A 21,709-nucleotide genomic window follows, 5' to 3' on the forward strand; every position below is an offset into this window, starting at 1 on the left:
TTTCCTCCAAATTCCTTGGATCGCTCTTTCACGCAGTGCACTGTTCATGGAGAAATGCAGATCAGTCTTTCTTTGAGGAAATGAGTTTTTTTAAACAGTTCGGTGATTTATTTATTTATTTTTTGTCTGAACTTGTTGGGAAACTTAAAGATTTTTTGCAGTTTTTGATCCTTAAAGTTTCAGCCTGTCATAAATAATGAATAATGACTTTTCTTGCACTCAGTCATGATCAGCTGTTTTGGCTATAATTCAGTCAGTTTTACAGATATTGTTCCAAAATTTAGTGTTGTAGTCACTCAGCTTAATTTTTAACACGTTCTTAGCATTTTAAGATTGTACAAAATCTTTGCTCTTAATTTTTTGGACTCAACTCTGTCTGTTAGCAAAATATCTCATGAACTGCTGCTTTTAATCAAACTTTCAGGAAATAATAACTGGATGTACATCTACAGATGATTCATTTTTAGAGCCAACCCAATTCAAGATGGTTGCCACAACTAATAATTAACATTAGGCAACACAAAAATGACTATAACTCAGTCAGTTTTACCAAATTTGGGCTAAAATTTGATGTGGTAGTAACTGAGAGTCATTCACAACATATACTCTGAGTGGGGCATCTCACGATATTGCATGAGATAATAAATAGCATTATTTTTGACTAAAACAACTACAACTCTGTAAATTCTCAACATATGATCTTAGTCTAAATCTCTTGAAATGTATGAAAGGTGAAGGGTGACATGAATTTCTTTGAGGAATGCCAGACCTTTAATTATAAGTTAAACTTTTAGTTTCACATGTCATTGTTTTACATAAATAAGGTGTGTCTTCCAGTTTTTGTCTTATAAAAAGACAGTTTGCTGTTTGTGGACTGTCTCTGCTGCAGATAAGCAAAGAATCCACTTCATGAAGCAGCATAAATAAAGGCCTCATAGGGTTGCAATTTTTGCTCTGCATGAATTACATGACCACATTTCCAAACTTTTGTATACAAATGTCCATTTTACTTTCTGAGGCCACCAGAGTTACTGTAAACTGAATACAATATGTTTCTCGAGGTTCTTTGTGTCTCGAGTGAAGCCAACAGCTTAACAAAACAAAACCAGTCATTAGAGGAGTAAATTAAAGAGAAACAGAAGGACATAGATTAGAAACTACATCTGGTTTCCTCTCTAATTATATGCCCACCTTTGTAAACAAAACCAAGATGACAATGGTGCACATATCGGTGTACCATTTATTAGATGTGGGCTGACCGAAGTCCAGCACACGGTTTCCAGTTAGGACACATCGCAGGAGTTTCAGGAGCTTTAAAATCTTCTCTGTGTGTGAAATCATGAAGGCAAAAGTAACAAAAGTTTGCTGCTCAAGGCAGTTTTAATTATAAAAGCAAACACTGAGCACACCCTGTGTGCCTGAGGTGGTAAATGGACTTTGCAAAGCAAACCAGGGTTCCTTTAATTCTTTAGGAACTACAATGGAAATACTTTGCATGTTCATGTTAACAGAACCACTGCGGTGCATCTGTGTGCAGACACTGTGTCGGTGCTATTTCCGTTTTTGGAACGCTCCGGAGTTCTTCTATCAGTCATTCCAGGAAACACGTCACCAGTCCACCTTTCATCTGTTACACCCTGAAATCATCAGGAAAAGAAGATAATAACTGAACTGAATTCTATTTAACTTGAGCCAAAGAATGCTGGCCTTACAGTAGATACCAAACACGGCCAATGAGAGTAATGGTCTGAGACTGGCCAACCTAAAAGTTGCCAGTGGTTCCCAAATGTAAATCACTTTTCCACTTGCATGGTTACAATCATAACAGCTGTTAAAGCTTGCAGAATTATATGCAAAAATCCCTTAAGCAGTGCAGGATCCAAACCATGAGTAAAAAAAAAAATAGATCAAGTTTTGTTGTATTTAAAAAATAAATTTGTTCCATCTGGCTGCCACTATGTGGAGAAATCTCAGGTCTTTAAAAGTTGGACTCTTTGAGGGAGTTAATGGCAAACAATATCTTACCTGCTGTAGATAGCTGATGAACAATCTCAGTTTCTAACTAGATTCACAAACTAATGTTTAATCCAAGCAGTCAGGATTAAATTTGGTTTCTTCAAACTGAAGCTGATACCCAAAACGTTTGACCCAAGTCATACGGGTCAGTGTTACTAAATACTAAGACAATGTATGCAAACTTGTTTGGGCATTCAGCAAATAGAAATAAACTTTTGGAATCCCAACTGACCTAAAACAGAAAAGGTTTGTTTTTTTTAAACAGTGTACGTAAACATCTGGTTTACTAAGGCGAGATAATGACAAGCACAGAGCAATAATTGCTGATTGACAAGTTAGAACCAGGCAAAAGGAGCTTGACCAGAATTAACGAGAGGAAAACCATATTTAAAGTAAAACAGGAAATAAAGGGCTACATAACAGAATGAAATAAGAATACAACATATATGGGCGCAAAACAAGATAAACTAACAAAGCTAAAAACACTGACATTTTCTCATAAGTGTGCACACAATAAATGCTCTGACAGAGCAAACTGACCGTTTCTTTTTTCATGCAAAGTCAAAACATCACATTTGTATGAGTATACAAGCCCTTATCTGTATTACTGGTTTGTTTTAGTAAAAGATAAACCTTTGCCCAAGTCTGAGTGTATGAATGAGCTATAAATGAAAATGATTTACAATTTAATGCTATCTAATTCACATTAAACTCCCAATGACACACTTCTTTTCATATATATATATATATATATATGAATGTGCTTGCTTGAATATAAAAAAAACTAATAAAAAAATGTATGAGACTTTATTTGTTCAAGCTCTGGTTTAAATTATTTTTCTGTGCAGATGTACCTTAAAAAAACTGACATTTCTTATGTTTCTTTAAATCACTAAAATGGTTTTTGTTGTGTTTAAACGTGCAATAAAGCAGTCATTTGATGAACCACACATCTCCCCACGTCGTACTTCAGTTGGTTAACACTTTATCAGCAGAGTACGCTTCATGTATCTGACGGATTTCTGTGTGGTGTTGGTGAAACCTGAGCAACAAGCCTTTATTTTCTTATTTTAAATCCCATTAACTGGGTGTTAAAATGTAAAATAAAGATGAACACCAGTATTCATCACAGAAGGCAGCTGGAGGAAAGAGGACAGCTCGATCCTGGAACGTCATGATGTCCCCGATCCACAGATCTGTTTGCGGTTTGGAATCAGGAAATGAGGTAACAGTTTCTTATTCATTATGTTTTTTTCACATCCAGTGAGGTAATGCAGGATTCTTAAAATGCTACAAAGTGACTTAGGCACCTAATTATCATTGTTTTAATCAAAAGAGCTACAAATCTTAAAGTATACTGTATATTGATAAACATTTACAGTGCAGATGATGTAAATGTGGTTGCATGATAGAGATGATCAGTGTTACTATGTGAGTATTTGAATATGAGTCAATGCTTTTTTCCTTATCCAGCACATTTGCCTACAGGATCTCAAATTTTCCTCCGTGATTGGGCAGAACATCATGACAGGTCCTGAAAATGCAAAAGGGCAGGCAAATTGTTTAGGAGAGTTGTCGGGACGAGAACTGTGGGTCGCTTGTTATCAGACAGGAAATCAGTTGTTGGGATGATCATATGAGCCCTTCACCTGGTAAGTATTGTTTTAAAATGTATGAGAACTGAGAGTTAGATTTTACTGAATTATCCATTTGTTTGTCAAGACTTTAGAGATGTGAATCTTAGTATGTAATAATGCTGCAAAGAAATACTTCCAATGTACTAAAAACAGTGATAAGTGTGTGTCAAAATCTTTACAAACCTGTGTTCCAGCAAAGAAAGGATAAAAAGTGTCACTAAAACTGACTGCATCGAGGCAACATGGAGTACACGTTCAGAGCTGTGACTCGCAACCCCGGGATTATAATCTGGAGAGTTGAGGTAGTTTGATTGAATTTGTTACAACAATTACTGTTTTATCAGAGAAACTATATAATTAAACAAGATGTTTGGTTTGTAAACCTGAAAGTAAAAATTCCCTTTCTTGCGACAGAAAATGGAGCTGGTTCAAGTTCCTGAGAAATCTTACGGAAACTTTTACGAGGGTGACTGCTATGTCCTTCTGTTTGTAAGTCTGTGGTGGTGAATTATTACAGGATTTTCCAGTTAGGTGCCCTGCCACATTACTTTAGACTATATGAAAATAATTTAAGTTCTTTAAAGTGCAATATTCTCCTTACATTCTGCTTCTCCTGAGATGCACACGCTGTTTCTCCACTGTTGAATGTCTGCAGACGCAGAAGCTGAAAGCTGCTTTGAGTTATAACATCCACTACTGGATCGGCTCCGCGTCCTCTCAGGATGAGCAGGGAGCAGCTGCGGTTTACACCATCCAGCTCGACGACTTTTTAGGCTCCACTCCGGTTCAGTACAGAGAAGTTCAGAACCACGAGTCGGATACTTTCAGGGGCTACTTCAAACAGGGGATAATGTGAGGCAAATGAATGGTGCTATAGTGGAAAAGGACAAAGGAATCACGAAGATAACCATTTTGTTTTTGTTCAGATACAAGACGGGCGGCGTTGCCACCGGCATGAGGCACACCGAGACCAACACCTACAATATTGAGAGGCTGCTTCACGTGAAGGGAAAGAAAAGAGTGGTTGCCAAAGAGGTGAGCCATGTTTCCAAGTGTTTATATGACATCATGGGACAGAGGTTTCATGTAGAAAGAGGTCTTTGTATTTTGTTGCGTTTCAGGTGGAGATGAGCTGGAAGAGCTTCAACCTTGGAGATGTCTTCCTGTTAGACCTTGGAAAGACCATCGTGCAGTGGAACGGACCAAAGAGCAACAGACAGGAAAGACTCAAAGTAAGGGGACTTTAGGGATCTGCATCAATGATTTGATGATTCGGCTTGATTAGAAATCAGTCAGTTAGTGTTCTTTCAATGGCTTTCACAGTAATAACCTCAGATATCTGCTTACCCAACTAATGCTAATCGCTACATTTAAATAAATGGCATTCTCTCATAGATGCACGTCCTCGATGCTCTGTAGGCAAATATTGTCTGTTAGGAAACTCCATTTATGTGCATAGCGAAAGCTCGTTTCCTGCAAGAGAATCTGTAGGAAAACACTGTGTCACAGTGACAACATGCATGTTAGGTTCGTTGGTAACTAAATTGTCTCTAGATGTGAGTGAGTGTGAATGGTTGTTTGTCTCTATGTGTCCTTGTAATGGACTGTCCAAGATGTCTATGTGTCCCCTGCCTCACACACAATGACAGCTAGAGATAGGCACCAGCTTCCCTGTGACCTGGAAAGGAAAATGTGGGGAAAGAAAATGGATGGATGATTTAAAAAGCACATGTAATAAGCACTCCTTGATGCATATCGCCTATCTGAGTTTTAAGCTGAGATCATCTTATGTTGATTAAATCTTGTAACTTACGTTATGTGCGATCTCTCTATATTTTAAAGCTTCTTGCACAAACATCTAGTGCTCTACTACTACACCAAACTACTACTAGTACTACATCAAACATTAGCTAGTTAGTAATGCAACACTTTCTTTTTTTACCTTTAAAAAAATAAGTCTTTCATTGTCTGCCTCTCAGGGCATGTTGCTGTCCAAAGACATCCGGGACAGAGAGAGAGGAGGCCGAGCAGAGATCAGAGTAGTTGAGGGAGATGCAGAAAGCAACTCACCTCAGAACATGGAGATCATGAACGGCGTTCTTGGCGAAAGAACCGGCAACCTGACAGAGGGGAAGCCGGATGAAGTCGTCGAACAGGAAATGAAGGCGAACCTCACACTTTACTGGTGAGCTGCTCCCGATTAGCGATATCGGCTGCCCTTAAACCCTGTTTAGTTTCATTTCCATGTGTGTGCCTTTGATTCCAGTGTGTCAGATGTGGACGGTCAGATGAAGGTTGCAGAGGTTGCAACTCGACCTCTGGTTCAGGATCTGCTCAACCATGATGTGAGTCAGACCAACACTGAGCAAATCATTTAAATCTCCGCAAGCCTCTATTGGGACTCAAGCAAATTCGAGAAACTCAAGAAAAAAAAAAAAAATATATTACTAAAGAGAGACACAGGTTAGTGTTATACTCTGACTCTATGACACAACTTTCTCTTTAGGACTGCTATATTCTGGACCAAGGCGGGCTGAAGATTTTTGCATGGAAGGGGAAGAAAGCAAACAAAGCTGAAAGACAGGCTGCCATGTCCAGAGCTTTGGTGAGTCCCACGACTCCTTTGGCTTTTGCTCGACTGATCTGGCATTTTATTTCCAGTGTTGTGTTTGTTTGGGCTGTTATAGGACTTCATCAAAGCCAAAAACTACCCGTTGACCACCAACGTGGAGTCGGTAAGTGATGGAGCGGAGTCGGCCATCTTCCGGCAGCTTTTCCAGAAGTGGACTGTAAAAGATCAGACTCAAGGCCTTGGAAAAACAAACACCAAGGGGAAAATTGGTGAGTGGCAAAAATAAGCTGTAAATTGTAAAAGACAACTCTTTTTTTTTTGGTAACAATCAGTGGCTTGGGACATTTGTTCTGGTATTTTTTTAAGCTCACATCACGCAAGAGAAATTTGATGCCTCGCTGATGCACGTGATGCCAGAAGTTGCTGCTCAGGAGAGAATGGTGGACAATGGGACAGGTCAAGTGGAGGTACACCAGTCGTCAACGACACACTTCAATGGGAACGCTGGTTCTGTCAGCTAGAGAATGACAGTCAGCGCATAATTTTAGCACACATTTGTGCTAAGAAACTATTAGGTTTCAAGTTTTTCATGTAATCAGAGCTTTCATGCTGTTTGATTAAAGATGCGACATAAAGGAGTAGTTTTTTAAGGGAGGTTGGTGTTCAACGCTAAGCTTTATTTTTTACATGGCTAACTTTATCAGTGAATCCCATTGCAACACAAGACAATAACATAGAAATCATCTAAAACTTACTGCTGCAGGTATTCATTTCTCAAATATGTTTAGCAGTTATAAATTATTTTATGCTTGCAAAAAGGTCATGTGACACCATGATTGTGTGAGGAGGAGTAGGCAGGGCTTAAAGCCCCACATCACTAGTGCTCAGACTCTGGTTCCAAAAAATATAACATGGCAGTGCCCATAAACCAGATCTTTTGGCTTCAGTTTTGACCAACAAAGGAGATGAATACACTTTTTTCATCCACTATTAGCATTTAGCTAGCCTTTTGCTACTTTTAGAAAACCTTTAGTTACTTTTAGCTGGTCTTTTGCTTCTAGTTTTAGCTTTATTGAGTCAGTTTCAATTTCTTTGCCAGCAGACAATCAGCACTTAGCATTCAAACTGCATTTTCACAAAAAAAATGCAAATGAATTCCCTTTCGATGTCCTCAGGTATGGAGGATTGAGGATCTGGAGCTTGTCCCAGTGGACCCAGAAATGTACGGCTACTTCTATGGAGGCGACTGCTACCTGATCCTTTACACGTACTTGGTTAACAACAGGAAGTGCTATCTACTCTACATATGGCAGGTGGGGACACAGTGATTGTTACTGAAAGGTAAAGCTGTTTTAGCTTGGTTCTGACATTAGTGTATTTATTTCTTATCATTAAAGGGGCGCCATGCCACACAGGACGAACTGGCAGCCTCCGCCTTTCAGGCTGTAAACTTGGATCAAAAGTACAACGATGAACCGGTTCAAGTGAGAGTAACGATGGGCAAGGAACCGAGACACTTCATGGCCATTTTCAAGGGAAAAATGGTCATCTTTGATGTGAGACTATGACTGCATTCATTTATTGAGACACAATCTGATTTTAGAAACCAGACTTATGCCTGACATATTTCTTTCTTTTTTTTTTTTTTTTTTCATAGGGGGGCACGTCCAGGAAAGGCTCCTCTGAACCTGCACCTCCAATAAGATTGTTTCAGGTTCGGGGTTTTGACCCATCTAATACAAAAACCATCGAGGTTCCAGCTCTGGCCTCCTCTCTGAACTCCAACGACGTGTTTCTACTGAACAGCCAATCGGGAATTTATCTGTGGTGTGGAAAGGTAAACGAGGCCGTTCCACAATACAATAAGTTCATCAGAATGATGAAAACTATTTTTGGCTCGTCATTGTCTGGTTTCCTGTGTATATTTAAAATCTAGGATCCGAAACGGCTTTTTAAAATATGATGCTGTGCAAAATTATTGAGTGTCCTTTTGTTCTTTATAGATTGCTTCAAACTAGCCAAACTCCTGTCATATTACAGTGGTTTTGATTAATATTTCTTCCATCTTTCTGAATACCTTTCATTTTGTTTTATGTATTTATTTATTTTTTTGCTTTTTCACTCATTTTCAGTCCAGCACCTTCAGGATGTTTCTGAAAGACAAACTGTTCAAGTGCCCTAGAAAGTTATTTTAGGCCGGACACTTCTTCTGTTGTCCTCCACTTGTCAACATTTCTCATTTTTTTAAGTGTACACTGCACAATATATCATGATCAGGTACAAGAACTGAACAGAAACTGAGTAAAAAGCAACCAAAGTCCAAATAAAAACTTTAAAAGAGACACATATGACACATATTTCATAAAAAAATCCCAAAGAACTTCTCATCAAGATGACTTTTAAAGATTTTTGGAAAGTCTGGCTCCCTGGAAGCAAAGCATAGTATAAAGACACGAGAGGTGGTTTAAAACTTTTGCATCACTGGACTGATTTATTATTGTTAAATTAGGGATCAAGTGGGGATGAGAGAGCCATGGCCAAAGAGGTGAGCGCTGTGATTGGTCAGGGCTCACAGAGAACCTTCGAGGAGATCGTGGCGGAGGGTCAGGAGCCCGTTGAATTCTGGGAGCTGCTCGGAGGGAAAGTTCCTTATGCGAGTGACAAAAGGTAAGCAATGCTGAAAATATTAACATTAAGGCTTAATCTTTCGGTGTATTACAGCAGTCATAGTGTTATTTACAGAGGAGCCAGATTTGTTAGCAGTGCTGTGGAAGTTACGCCTTGTTTCCTGCAGGTTACAGCAGGTGGCTCCAGACCACGAGCCACGCCTGTTTGAATGCTCCAATAAGACGGGTCGCTTCATCGTGACTGAGATAACTCAGTTCACCCAGGACGACCTGAGCGAGGACGACGTCATGCTGCTGGACACATGGGACCAGGTGGGAGGACGCATACTGACGAACAAAGCTGACTGCTTCTCTGTTTGTGTCCACCGTGATCCCATAATTTGTGTTTTTTTCCTGTAACTGTCTGCTCTAGTTGTTTCTGTGGATTGGTAAGGAGGCCAATGAGGTGGAGCGCAAAGAAGCAGTGGCCACAAGCCAGGAGTACCTGCGCACCCACCCAGGAGACAGAGACCCAGACACGCCCATCATCCTGATCAAGCAGGGGTTCGAGCCGCCCACATTCACTGGCTGGTTTGCTGCCTGGGATCCCTCAAAATGGAGCGTGAGTTCTGGCTTTTCAAACTGCAAAATGAGACTTGTGATGCAGACAAATAAAACCCCCTAAGATGCAAACTTTTCTTTATTCCAGGGAGGAAAAAGCTACGAAGAGCTGAAGAAGGAGCTAGCCGAGGATGCATCACCTGTTATCGTTAAAGCTGTACGTTATTTCTGGAGCTTTTCAAAGAACACAAATAGTTGTTGCGTTTAGGATGACGTTTTAAAAGTGTTAGCTTTTCCTCAAGTAGCTACTTGAATGAAAACTTTGAAACTACACATCAAAACCCAAAAGTACAGATTTTCCAGATTGCTTATATTTTATTCGACATTCCTGACAACAAAAGTTAGATAAAAAATAGTTACATGTTTAGCATTCTTATCCATAAAAAAATTCCAGTAGCTTAATAATATAATCCTACTTTTAGGAGGGGTATTCTTAAATATAATACCTGTAATCATCAGGGACAAGAGTCAAGAGTAATCAACAAAAACTGCATTAGAGCAGCTTTCTACCCCTGTGTCTATGTTCCCTATAACCTGAAACCCAACATGCATTTCTTTGAGCGACACTAATGTGGCAAATTAAATTATTAATGAAACGTAGACTGAGCATCTTTGTTTCCCTAATGTGATTTCCCAGGAGGAATGCTCTGCTGAGAAGGAAAAAAGCTTTCAGGCTTTTCCACCAGACTTATTGATCAACAAGGAAGCCAGCGAGCTTCCTGAAGGTGTCGACCCCGGTGCGAAGGAGGTGTGTATTCATGTGTGTGTTTCTAAAAGAAAAAAGAAAAAAGGTATCTGCACTCAGTGACCACACGGTGCCAAAACAGCCCCGCTGTGCATCTAAAGTCTGTGAAACTTCTCTGTAGCAATACAATATTAATATAGGAACACAATAACAGTGAAACCCACTGAATGTGAGTTCACATCACGTTCATGCTCACCTCTGGTAATTTATTGGAAAGGTTGCAGAGAATAAAGGAGACCAGCCCAAACAGTTTTGTATTGATCTGTCTGTCCTTATTGGGAGAGTTTAAATAATCTGAATTTGGTTTCTTTGCAAAGGTTATGAACCAATAATATCTTATCTGTTGCTCTTTAAACAGCCTCAGTTTGGAAAACAGATTAATCCTGACAAGACTGACAAAACAACAAAAAGCACAGATTTCTATGTAAATAGTTGTGTAATATAAAATTGATTGCAGTGCCCAGACGTAAAAAAGGCTTTCTCGTGAACTGCTGTGTTCACGAGAAAGCAGCAATTAACTTTAATCTCGGTCTGGCTTGGATTAGTCAGTGCATCAATCTGGTCAGAATAAAACAGGTAAGTTATTAACTAATCACAACTTCTCTGCCATCACTTTATAAAAAATGGCTCCTACTTTTACATTTCTGGTCTGTTTTCATGATACTTATCTTCTTGTAAACATGTAACCATTGTTTTTTTTCTGACGCAAGGTAACAAAATGTAATCTTAAGCATTTTTGCTCCCTTCCAAATGATTTTCACTCCCTGAATCTTGTGACCTTCTTGTCAGAAACACCTCAGCGACGAGGACTTTCTCTCCGTGTTTGGGATCTCCAAAGATGACTTTGTGGGCCTGCCGCAGTGGAAACAACTGACTCTGAAGAAAGAAAAGGGCCTGTTTTGATCCTAGCCTTGTCAGAACCATGTTCTCCTTGTTAAATCTCACCAGCAGGAACGTCACTGTTCCCCACTGGATGCCTTTTTGATTTTCTCTTTTTGCAACCCGTCCTCAAACTGCAGAACCTTTAACTTAAGGCTAATTCCCTAAAGTTTGTGGACGCTCTTTTTGCATTTGCAAAACTGACATTAATTGAAGCCGTTTGATTATATGCAAATTACTTTCTCTAATTGAAGGCTTAAAGGCTGTTAGGAACTAAAACAGCCTGTAAATCACTGCTTACTGACACGTGTTCTTATTTTATTTTTCCCTCGTTATGTAAGGAAGCACTGATCTTTCTTTAAATAAAGGTCTACTTTGCCATCTGGTGGACGAATGTTGCTCCAACATGATGGGCTTTTTATTTATTGTGAGCTTCTTCACCATTTCAAGTTGCTCAGCAGTCTACAAAGAAGTAGTTTCAGTGTGATTTAAACTCTGACATGTGCACCATCAATAAAGCTGCTTGTGGAAGGCTTCTCTTCTGTTTTATCCCTTCTTCTGAACGTGTAAATAGAAGCAAACGCAAAAGACAAGACACCGGCATCGTTTTACTGTTTTTATTTCGATACAGGGTTTCCTCAACTTTTGCAGCCGAACATATCAAAGCTTAAAAAAAGACAGAAATGATCAGACCCACAAAAGGCACTGACATAAAAAACATTTTTGCATCGTCAAGAAATTACACAAACACTACCTGATTAGGTGATAAATTTTAAAAACTGATTGCTGACCGTTCCGACTCCTTCCTGCAACATTTGCAGGTTAAACAAAATTCTTTTGACCTGATCAACATCCAGCAATAGAGAACTGATTTACGATTTGTTTGATTGTTTATAAACCAACCACAGCCCTGTTAGGCCGCACTTCAGTCTGTTTTTAGAGGAAAAATGACGAGGCATCAGAGCCGGTGGCGCCACTTTGTGTATCTAGGCACCAAACACAAACAAACAGTCAAGTATTGAGAACCACCATCAGGCGAAACAGGAATGTGTGACAAACGTTAAAAAGGCAAAACTTTTTCATGCTGCTCCAAACCAACAACGAGACGATAAATGCAGCTGCAGATGTCCTACAGATATTCAAGTTTCCATAAATGTGTTAATATATTTCTAATAAAAGCAGTTAAAACTTTAGATATGCTTGAAATGTTTGTGAAAAGAACAAAAACAGGGAAATAATAATAAAAAAACAACAACAAAAAGAATCTCCCTTTATAAGGCATGTTTTGCAGTAAATGACATAAATGTGTGAAAACACTGTGCAAAATTACAAAAATATGACAAACCAACTTGTTTTACGTTTATAAAACAATGATTTTGTATGCTATCATGCAAGGAACCTCAAATGAGGCGAAATGGTTTCCAGCTGCTTTTAGCGCAGGCAGGAATAGTGTGAAAACGTGAAAAACATAAAATACAAAATGTTTACAGCAATCGAAGACACCCAAAGTGACTAATATCAGTAAGTTCCACGTGAAGACGTAAAAAAATGTGCAAACAGACAGCATCACTGTGCAGGCAGACAGCTCAACATGCAGCCCGTCAGCCGATTATTCCTCACCGACGCCTGAAAAAGGAATGTTGCTTCTGGAATCTGATAAACATACGAGACCTTGAAAAAGTGCAAACGCAATCCAATTTCTGAGCAAAACAAGTAGAGTGAACCGTATAAGGATACGTTTAAGAATGGGGAGAAAACAGGCGAATTAGATAATCTGTATTCGATGATCGGCAAAAATAGGAGTTAATATTATTATGTCATAAACCTGCTTCAGGTAAACTAATCTGGATTTTGAGGTGAAACAATAACGTGGACACAAAACAAAAGCTGTCCCTTTCTGAAACGTATTTTGGATACAAATGCATTTTGATTTCCATCAAACCAAAATGGAAAGTTTTTTCCCACAATGTAAAAAAAGAAAGATAGGACTGACTTTAAAAAAAATAAATAAAAATTTATGCTTGGCACTGAACAAAAAGTTAAACAATTCAGATAAAAGCAAACCTGAGCATCTTTGTGGGGAATTTGTACTACAATTGTTTTGGTTATAAAACGTCATAAAATTTTTAAAAAGAGCAATCAAGACTTTCAGAAAGCTATCCCTAAAATGGTTTCAGTGTGGATCTAAAAATATATCGCATTTATTTCATCCCAAAAAAAAAAAAAGAAGCAAACGCTCACCCGTGAGAAGCTGAAACTAACAAATGTTTGGCAATTTACCCAAAGGTGACTAAAACGGTTAATGTTTCAGTTTAAATGGCAAATAAGAAGAAACTCAAAAAGCTCTTGAACTGTACCAAACCCGTCAGCCTGTTCAGGTTAGGACAAAACGCAGGCTTCAGGGTTTCTGGGCTCCTGGGTCTCACCGTTCCCCGGGCCGTTCCCCGGGCTGTTCCCCGGGCCATTCTCCGGGCCGTTCTCCGGGCCGTTCTCCGGGCCGTTCTCCGGGCCGTTCTCCGCACCGCTCTCTTTGTTCTCTGCATCATGAGGCAGCTCTCCGTCGCCTGGGAACATCTTCTCCTGCTCCGGGGTCTCAGCAGATGCGTCCTCGTAGGCACTTTTGTCAGAGTCGTTCCTGTCCGGAGACGCGTCCCGCCCGTCCTCCGTGCGGTTCCTGTACTGTCTCCGGAGGACTTCGTCGACGGAGATCAGGTTGTCCAGGGCGAGAGATTGGCTCAAGGGCTGATTGACCATCCTCCGCAGCTTTGTCAGGATGCTCCCCTCGTCTGGTCCTCCTCCTCCGACTGACTCTTGCTGCTCTTTCCGGTTGTTTTGGCCGCCGTGAGGTTCGCACGGCGTGGCGTCCTTCTCGTCTCTCTCCGCACCTTTAACCGCCTCTGAGGCAACATGATTCATCGTCTGTCTCGTTGCTTCTTCTGTCACGGTCACTAAAGCAGGAGGCTTATTATTCTTTTCCTGCAAAGAGAAAAAAAAAAGTTCACAATACTGCCAATGGATTTATTTGATTGAAAAAAAAAAATTCTATTATATTAATAGGTGCATTTTATGTATTTAAATTCTCATATCTTCTCATAGGCAGGAAACCATCTGAACGTACAAATGAATTAAACTTTTAAAAGTGTGTGTGTGTGTTGGGGTGGGGGGGGGGGGGGGGGGACGACCTGAACTTAAAACAGGAAAAGCAGTCTTTAAATGTTATAAATTTATACAAATAAAAAATGTTGAAATATTATAAATACGAGAGTTAAAAAAGCAAAATACCAACTCTTTCTTCTATACATAACCACTATCTTGACTTTGATGATTCATTGATGAGTCGATCACAAAACAACTAGAAACTGTTTTGATCGACCGTTAAATACTTTAGTCATCTATCAAGAAAAACAAAAACAAATGTGGAAGCTCCAACTTACAAGACACAAGCAAATAGAAAGTGTTTTCAGTTAAACGTATAAACTAAATAAATGCTACACTTTCTATTCCCATGAAAGACGGCTAATAGTGTTACTGCCCTCTGTGTGTGTGTGTGTGTGTGTGTTGATCTGTCTGTTGGCAAATTATCTCATGAACCACTGAATGGATTTTATTAAACTTTCAGAAAACAATGATTGGATGCACATCTTCAGCTGATTAACTTTTGGAGTCAAAACAAAAGTAACTGTAACTCAGTCCATTTTACAGATATGGAGCTAAGATTCTGTGTGGTAGTGGCTGAGAGTCGTCCCAACACAAACTCTGAGCGCTAACAGATTGTGCAACATCTTTGTTTAAAACCTTGGCATACGAGGTGGGAGGCGATACGCATTCTTTCAAGGAATGCTACTTTTTTAACTAAGGTTTTTAATGTTCATTTATTTTTACATCTCATCTTAAATTAAAATATTTGGCAGTCAGTCATCAAACCAGGGTCATATTTCATTTCTACTTAAGTTTAATGCTGCAAGCCTTCTTTTAGTGAACAGACTAAAACAAGATTTTGAGTAACGTTACAGAATAACATCACAAGTAAACGTTTAACTTATTGATAATAAATTACATAAAAAGGTGCAAGTCTCAGGTATAGTTTATGGTCTATAAAACCAATTCAGAAGATTGGATGTCATCACAAACTTCCTCCAAACACTTTCTGAAATTGAAACCTACAAACTCATTTTCGCTCAGAATTTAGGGAGAAGTAAAATAATGTACTTCTCTTTATAGTAATCTTTATGCTTCTGAACTCTTGACACTTTTAAAGCAGAAAACAGAGTTATTTCCACTTTTATTTAAGCATCTTTTGTTGAATCTATGAATCACTCAGCTTTTACCGTTTCACATGTGGTCTTTTATGAATTACGATAAACATGCACAGAAAAACAAGCTTCACTTTGACCAACGGATTTCATAAATCTGTACTTTTTATATGCAAATGCAGCACTTCTGTGATGTTTCACCAAGTTCTGCTTTCAGTTCCTGTTTTTACCTCTTTTAATCTCTCCACCTCCTGCATCAGAGAGCTCACCAGGCTCTCCAGTTTCCTCTTGGCTTCTCTCTCTTGTTGCAGCTCCTGCAAACAAACAGAAACCAACATCACGAGGGGACCTGCGGCTTGTTTCCCTGCCATTCCGAACCACAAACTCACAAATAAAAGGCTGAGAACTCAGCTGTTTCAAAGCGAAGTGGCTTTTTTGGTGTTGGTGAGGACTCTGCATACCAAACTAGCCTGTCCAGCTTCCCTCTGAGCTTCAGCCAGCAGCTCCTCCACACCCTCCAGGGTGTCCTGCAGGACGTCCACCTGGAACAACAGAGTCTCTCGCTCGACCTCCAGCCCACGCAGCTCCTGCACCACCTCGTCGTAGCTGGCCTGCAGCTCCAGCTACGCACATTAATTATAAATCAGAAATAAGGGAGAGTGAGTGCTCGCCGAGCTCTCAGCCGTATGTGGGAGGCCTCGTGTGGACGAACGGCCGTCCCCTCCATATGTGCAGGAATATTTTCAAAGGCGGACTTGAAACTGAACAATACTTTAAATAACTTTAATATTTAAAACACAAAAGCAAGAGTTACCATATCTGGAAGTCCCATGAGGAGGTCCTGGTCAGACTGGTGAAAGGAAATAAAGACAAGTTCAGGTTAGTTTACTGACAGTAACTAAGTGTTTATACACAGATTAAATTAGTAATTAATGTCACTAACATCAGCTGTCGGATCAAAACCACTAATTGGGATAATGTTTCATCAAAAGACAAAAATTAAAATGTTCTTTTTAACTCAGCAGCTTTAACTTTGATACATAATCTCAGGTCTGTTGAGAACATTTTATCAATACTTTATCATGTTGAATTTATTTTCATTGAAGCTTCAGTCAGTGATGACTTGGAGCGTCCCTTCAAACACGTCCAAGCACGTGAAAAAGCTCCAAAAGAAGCCCTGGCAATCTGACACCAGATCGATATCACTAGTTTTAAATCAAGGCCATCAAAAGTCCTTATTTAGATTGCCTTTTATTTCCTTTGGAATTGCATTAAAGTACTTTAAAAGTTTTGTTTCACAAACTAAAATAAAAAAAACAATATTTAACCAAATAAAGTCCTAAGACTTATTAGCGGTGACTGTGTATACTGTATTGTAATTATCTGTAGTACAACTGAATTATCAACATTTCTGTCAGAAACTTTAAAAAGACTTGAGCATGATGAAACACTGGGCTATCACTGGTTACAGTTCCAATAATAAAATAATGCATGAAACAAAATACTAACTGTCTGCTTAATTGCTGCTGTCAAAATATGACCATTCACAAGAAATGGCTTTGATTTGATTTGTAGCCTTTCAGAATAAAGGTGAAGTAGTGACACATGTCAAATAAAAGCAGAGTTATTGAAATATCCTCAATAACTTGAAGACAAAGTGACTGAATTTCAACTAATTAGCATCTTGTGTATGGAGCTGAGCAACCAGTGTGGGAGTGAAAAGTAGTGTGCTGCACGCTCCACCACCTTCTTCACACATACATGCCTACTCAACCCTGTGACTACCTCATCAATAAGACCAACTTTTCAAAACAAGTCTTGAGCTTTCACATTTCTAGCTGGGCACAGTTTAACTCGACATGTGATCAGGTTTTCTTGAATTCAGATTTTCACTGAGAGAGAGAATAAAAGTTAACATTTGGAGTTTATTTTTATAAAATAGGTAATTAGACAATAATTTAGGCCTATTTTTGACATATCAGAGAGACATGGTGGTTCAAAGCAGAGTATTTGATTAAATATCTGAACAAATCTCATGATTCTGCTAAAAGAAATGGCTGGAAAGCACAAGTTCAGTGCTTACAATTGTTAAAAAAACATGTTTTCTGACCATGTATGAAAGAAAATCTTCTGAATAACAAGTGGCTGTAGCTGTAATATCCATGTTGGGTAGTAAAAAGTGCAGTCTGAGTGTTTTATCCTTATGTTGCAATGAGTCTGACAGATGACTGATCAGGGCAGACCTTGTTTACAGGTGTTGACAGGTGTGGTCTCCTGTCCGACTCCTCACCTGGCTGTCAGTCCTCCTCTTCAGGGTCCCTGTTCGGCTCTCACTTCGCGTCAGGCGCCTGGATGAGCTCTCAGTCTGATTAAAAGAAGAGTTGGGAGTCCAAGCTCAGCATCAGATCCAACCACAACAACAAAAACAACAACAACATGCTTAAAAAAAACAAACAAGCTAATGACGGGAAGTAGAAGGTGAAGCTGCGGGCCTGAAGAAGACAATTCGTGTGTAACTGGGCGTCATTTCGTCGCGATTAAGCCACAAAATAAGTGATCAAAATACACTTTACAGCGCTGAACTGTTTCAAATGCTGTATCAGTAAACATTAGCTTTAGCTTTAGCTTCGCTCACCTCCTGTATGATGCTCCGGAGAGACTCGTCTTCGCTCATTCCCCGAGAAAATGCGCGTTTCCTCGGCGAGCCATTGCCGTCCAGCGCGACTGAGTGCATTTTTCTGTGATTTAGGCTAAGTTTTCGTTTATGTAAGAGAGACGCCAACGCGCTGAGTGTTTTTTTTTGGGGTGTTTGGCTCCTACGCAGCAACACCTGCTACGCCCAGGCCGTGATCTACGGGAAGCCGCGGAGGACAAACCGCGTCAAAACGCTGCCCTCGCTCCGCCGACCTGCAGCCGTGAAATCCGAGCTCGGCCTTTTTTTTTTACATGTAGGAGACACGACTCGAGTTTAGATCTACAGGGAGGTAAACTTTAACTTTTTACAGCTCGGAGAAACACCAAAGCATCTGACCAGTTCTGCGAGATGAGATTAATCGTTAATCAGAGCTGCCAAGTATCTGGTGATTTAGATGGTTTATGTTTTTTTAAAGCACACGCAAACTCTTACAAAACACCAAAACATAGGCAACATGTCACAAGGTTTTCCCATCAGATATTAGATATAATAAAAACTGTAAATCCACTGATTTAACAAGAAATTCTAATACATTCATACATTTTAAGGCATCTAAATTCAGTGTGTCCTTCAAACTTAATCATGCCAGTCTATAATATTAATAATCTTGCACATGTTTTATTTTATATCTCATTATTTTATTCTACAGTCCCTGACATTTTCACCTCACACTTCATGGAGCTTCTTTGAATTAAAATTACTGACTGTTTTCTACATTCACAAGCCTTTGGTAAGTATTTGACACTCAGATAATAAAGGTACTCATTGCAAAGTCATAAAGACTGGACCAAAAGACATTTTCAAAGTAAGAAACAAAATCATTTTTATATCATATATATGTGTCCCTAATTTAACAATTTGTGAGCAAAGTTTGTGACTGGATATGTACCTTGTGCGTTAGGTCAAACATTAATTTGTTTACCTATATAGACTAAGGCCAGCCTAATGTTTGTCAATCATGTGTCTCGAGCTTCCACTGGTTTTTGGCAAATAGTTGAGTGCTTTATTCACATTGAGAGTGGACTCACATTCCAGAATTGCATTCAGTAAAACTGAAAAACTACAGGAGGAAACTCTTTCCAACGGCATCATTTGATATAGTTCAGGATAGCCTTTTTAAATGTTTGACCATTGATTTAGACACATTTGATGTCCTTTCAAATAATGTAGATCCCCATGGACATAAATTAAAATGGACCCTAAGAGGCAATATTCAAATGTTATGTAGGTATTTTAGACTGATTATCATGATAAAGTATATTTTTAAGCATTTGCACAGAACATTTCTTCACGTGGTTCAAACTGAATTCAGACAAACAGTGGATGGTACCATCATTTATCCAACTTGCTCCTTTTTTTCAGAAGCGTCACTAATGTTGTAACAGACATTGACCTGCTGGACTAAAACATCAGTGTTATTTTTGCCACTTCTGGTCTTTGCACAATTTGCTAAATTTATTCCAGAAAAAAACATATGTAGTTATTTATTTTGTTTTTCGGACTTACTTCAAAAGGTCTTGATTGAACTAAAATTAGCATCAAGCAGCCTATTGAAGGTTTTCATGAATTGAACTGAAGAAAAGAAAATGTAAACTAATATATAAGAAGCTTGTTAAATATCTGGGGAAGCCCATCCATTTTAGGGAATTGTTTTTAAGTCTTTGGAACTTGAAACAAGGTTGCTCATAATAAAGACATTTTTCCTTTTTTTTAATGAATAAACTGTAGAGAACTGACACCAGTAGTTCCTGTTTTACTGTCCAGGGAGCCTCTGAATCTGCTGCAGTTCTAATTTTTACCAGCAGGCGTCGCTGGAGAGTCAATGATGCCACACAGGAAGCTGGAGGCAAAATGGTGCTAATATGAAAAACTTGTATTAAAACACTCACAAAATCACACATGTGCAAATGAATCCTGCTACTTCAACATGGATTATTGATAATACTAAGTCACCTTTTGAGAAATGTGCAAATTTTAAAATTAAATGGGCTTTAAATTTCATTTTACATGATATTTTTTCACAGAAACATATCAAAAAAAGCTGCATTTTAATTTGTTTTATATGACAAATACCCCAAATGGGTCAGTATTCTCTATTTAGCCATTTTTGCCATAACTTAGACCATCGACCTCTAAAAGATCAAAACAATATAAGTAATAATACTCTTGAGTTTTGTTTAGGTTCATGTTTCTCGACTATTTACTTAAAGATATCCAATCTTCCGGCGATTTATGATCTATTTGATTACGTTTGGAGAGGAGTTCATTTGACAACTTCACAATAAAGTGCATAAACGCGCTGGTTTCTTGTTAAAATGCATCATAAATGTTCATATGCGTGTGATTTATGAGATGATGTGGCGCTCTGGAGACGGAGAAGGAAAAAACGCACGGAGCTTTGTTTCATTAATGCACGCCATTAAAAAGAAAACGTTTCTACAACCACAGCGCATGGAGCCACTCTGCCATAATAACTTCATTGGTCAGTATTTCTAATGTGAGCCATTGTTTGTGCACTGTAAAACATTTATCCCCTCATAAGGGCGCGCGCACCCTCCCTTCTCTGTCCCTCTTGACTTGGTGACAGACCTAAAAGCCTTTTGTTGCAATCTTAGCCAATGGAGACGGATTACGACACCGGGCAGCCGAGATATATAAAGGAGCCCCCTTTTTGAGCGCACTTGCGCATTTTTTTTCCTCCCGTGACACTTCTGAACATACACACACGCACACACACACACACACGCACACCCACACACACCTCCATGGACTAAAACAGAACACGGGACCCCCCTCCACCTCCTCCTCCCCCACCAAAAGCATCCATTATTTTACGTGTGCTCGGGATATGCATCCATCAGGCAGATAATTCACCTTTCAATCAAAAGCCTGGACACGCTGGGACGCACTTTTTTAAACTTAAGAATTCCAGGTGCGAAAAGAACATCATCTTGGATTAGATGCCTGCCAGTGATCCTGCGCTAAGAGGAGCGGCTCAGACCCGAGGAAGGATATAAAAACAGGATTAAGTTGGGTTTTTTATTTTTGTTTTGTTTAAGTTTTTATTTTGTTCTGGTTCTGCGCATCATCATGCCAAGATACAACTTTTTATTGTGCTTAGTGGTGCTGATCTTCCTGGGACTGTCAGGGAGCGATGAACCCAATCTGCTGCTGCCTCCTGCCAGCGAGACGCCCACGGATGCTGCTGCTGCTGCTGCTGCTGCTGGGGTGTCCCTGCTGGACGAGGACGCCGCCGGTTCCCACGAGTGCTCCGCCTGCGTTTGGAGGGAGCAGAGCAAAGTGCTGCGCCTGGAGACCATCAAGTCCCAGATCCTGAGCAAGCTGCGTCTGAAGCAGGCGCCCAACATCAGCCGGGAGGTGGTCAACCAGCTGCTGCCCAAGGCGCCGCCGCTCCAGCAGCTCCTGGACCATCACGACTTCCAGGGGGACGCATCGGCCCAGGACGAGTTCATGGAGGAGGATGAGTACCACGCCACCACGGAGTCGGTCATCACCATGGCCTCGGAGCGTGAGTAACACTGCCCCATACCGAGCAGGGATAATGTCTCCAAGTGCGCCCCCGCCGCGCGTAATCCAGGAGCGGATCGGTTCGGGGTGCCGCGCGCGTCCCTGCTCGGGCTCATTCAAATAGGTGAATTTATTTTAGGGGGGGGGGGGGGGGGGG

At 39.9% G+C, this 21,709-nt stretch overlaps 3 protein-coding genes across 5 annotated transcripts in view; 2 read left to right on the forward strand and 1 right to left on the reverse strand.

Moving 5' to 3' along the window:
• The first annotated feature begins 2,881 nt into the window (after positions 1 to 2,881).
• Positions 2,882 to 11,612, forward strand: avil (advillin). 2 transcript variants are annotated; one of them, XM_037975041.1, is made up of 21 exons: positions 2,882 to 3,241; positions 3,505 to 3,668; positions 3,848 to 3,955; positions 4,068 to 4,142; positions 4,309 to 4,505; positions 4,580 to 4,688; positions 4,775 to 4,885; positions 5,633 to 5,838; positions 5,920 to 5,998; positions 6,160 to 6,258; positions 6,341 to 6,494; positions 6,592 to 6,692; positions 7,401 to 7,538; positions 7,623 to 7,781; positions 7,883 to 8,062; positions 8,735 to 8,892; positions 9,020 to 9,164; positions 9,265 to 9,453; positions 9,541 to 9,609; positions 10,090 to 10,200; positions 10,987 to 11,612. In XM_037975041.1, exons 3-21 carry the CDS (start codon positions 3,896 to 3,898, stop codon positions 11,098 to 11,100), a joined length of 2,454 nt encoding a protein of 817 aa, XP_037830969.1. In that variant the 5' UTR covers positions 2,882 to 3,241; positions 3,505 to 3,668; positions 3,848 to 3,895; the 3' UTR covers positions 11,101 to 11,612. The 2 variants fall into 2 exon arrangements, with proteins under 2 accessions (XP_037830969.1, XP_017271211.1); XM_017415722.3 differs by having other exon boundaries at positions 2,882 to 3,668.
• A 66-nt stretch (positions 11,613 to 11,678) lies between these two features.
• Positions 11,679 to 18,192, reverse strand: si:ch1073-456m8.1 (leucine-rich repeat flightless-interacting protein 1). Its single transcript, XM_017415713.3, has 6 exons — positions 17,965 to 18,192; positions 17,620 to 17,694; positions 16,144 to 16,179; positions 15,791 to 15,952; positions 15,560 to 15,643; positions 11,679 to 14,052 (listed from the first exon to the last, which is right to left on the reverse strand). The coding sequence occupies exons 1-6, from the start codon at positions 18,061 to 18,063 to the stop codon at positions 13,456 to 13,458; spliced, it is 1,053 nt and encodes a 350-aa protein (XP_017271202.1). The 5' UTR covers positions 18,064 to 18,192; the 3' UTR covers positions 11,679 to 13,455.
• Positions 18,193 to 19,258: 1,066 nt separating this feature from the next.
• Positions 19,259 to 21,709, forward strand: part of LOC108235791 (growth/differentiation factor 11) — a 27,750-nt gene continuing 25,299 nt past the window's right edge. The window contains exon 1 of one of the 2 annotated variants that reach the window (XM_017416028.3): positions 19,259 to 21,553. In XM_017416028.3, the coding sequence (XP_017271517.1) occupies positions 21,115 to 21,553 (439 nt within the window). In that variant the 5' untranslated portion in view covers positions 19,259 to 21,114. The remainder of the gene's footprint in view (positions 21,554 to 21,709) is intronic. The other variant, XM_017416029.3, reaches the window with a different exon arrangement.

Source organism: Kryptolebias marmoratus, linkage group LG4 (assembly GCF_001649575.2).
Source record: "Kryptolebias marmoratus isolate JLee-2015 linkage group LG4, ASM164957v2, whole genome shotgun sequence".
Lineage (NCBI taxonomy): Eukaryota > Metazoa > Chordata > Actinopteri > Cyprinodontiformes > Rivulidae > Kryptolebias > Kryptolebias marmoratus.

Bases quoted from the DNA above. Each gene is read 5' to 3' on its own strand.
- avil (XM_017415722.3), top strand. From the start codon at position 3,896: ATGGAGTACACGTTCAGAGCTGTGACTCGCAACCCCGGGATTATAATC. The intron at 5,839-5,919 runs GTGAGCTGCTCC...CTTTGATTCCAG, and splicing joins GCGAACCTCACACTTTACTG to TGTGTCAGATGTGGACGGTC. The intron at 6,495-6,591 runs GTGAGTGGCAAA...TATTTTTTTAAG, and splicing joins AAACACCAAGGGGAAAATTG to CTCACATCACGCAAGAGAAA.
- si:ch1073-456m8.1 (XM_017415713.3), bottom strand. From the start codon at position 18,063: ATGCACTCAGTCGCGCTGGACGGCAATGGCTCGCCGAGGAAACGCGCA. The intron at 17,695-17,964 runs GTGAGCGAAGCT...TCTTTTAATCAG, and splicing joins TCCGGAGCATCATACAGGAG to ACTGAGAGCTCATCCAGGCG. The intron at 16,180-17,619 runs GTGAGGAGTCGG...TCCTTTCACCAG, and splicing joins AGAGGAGGACTGACAGCCAG to TCTGACCAGGACCTCCTCAT.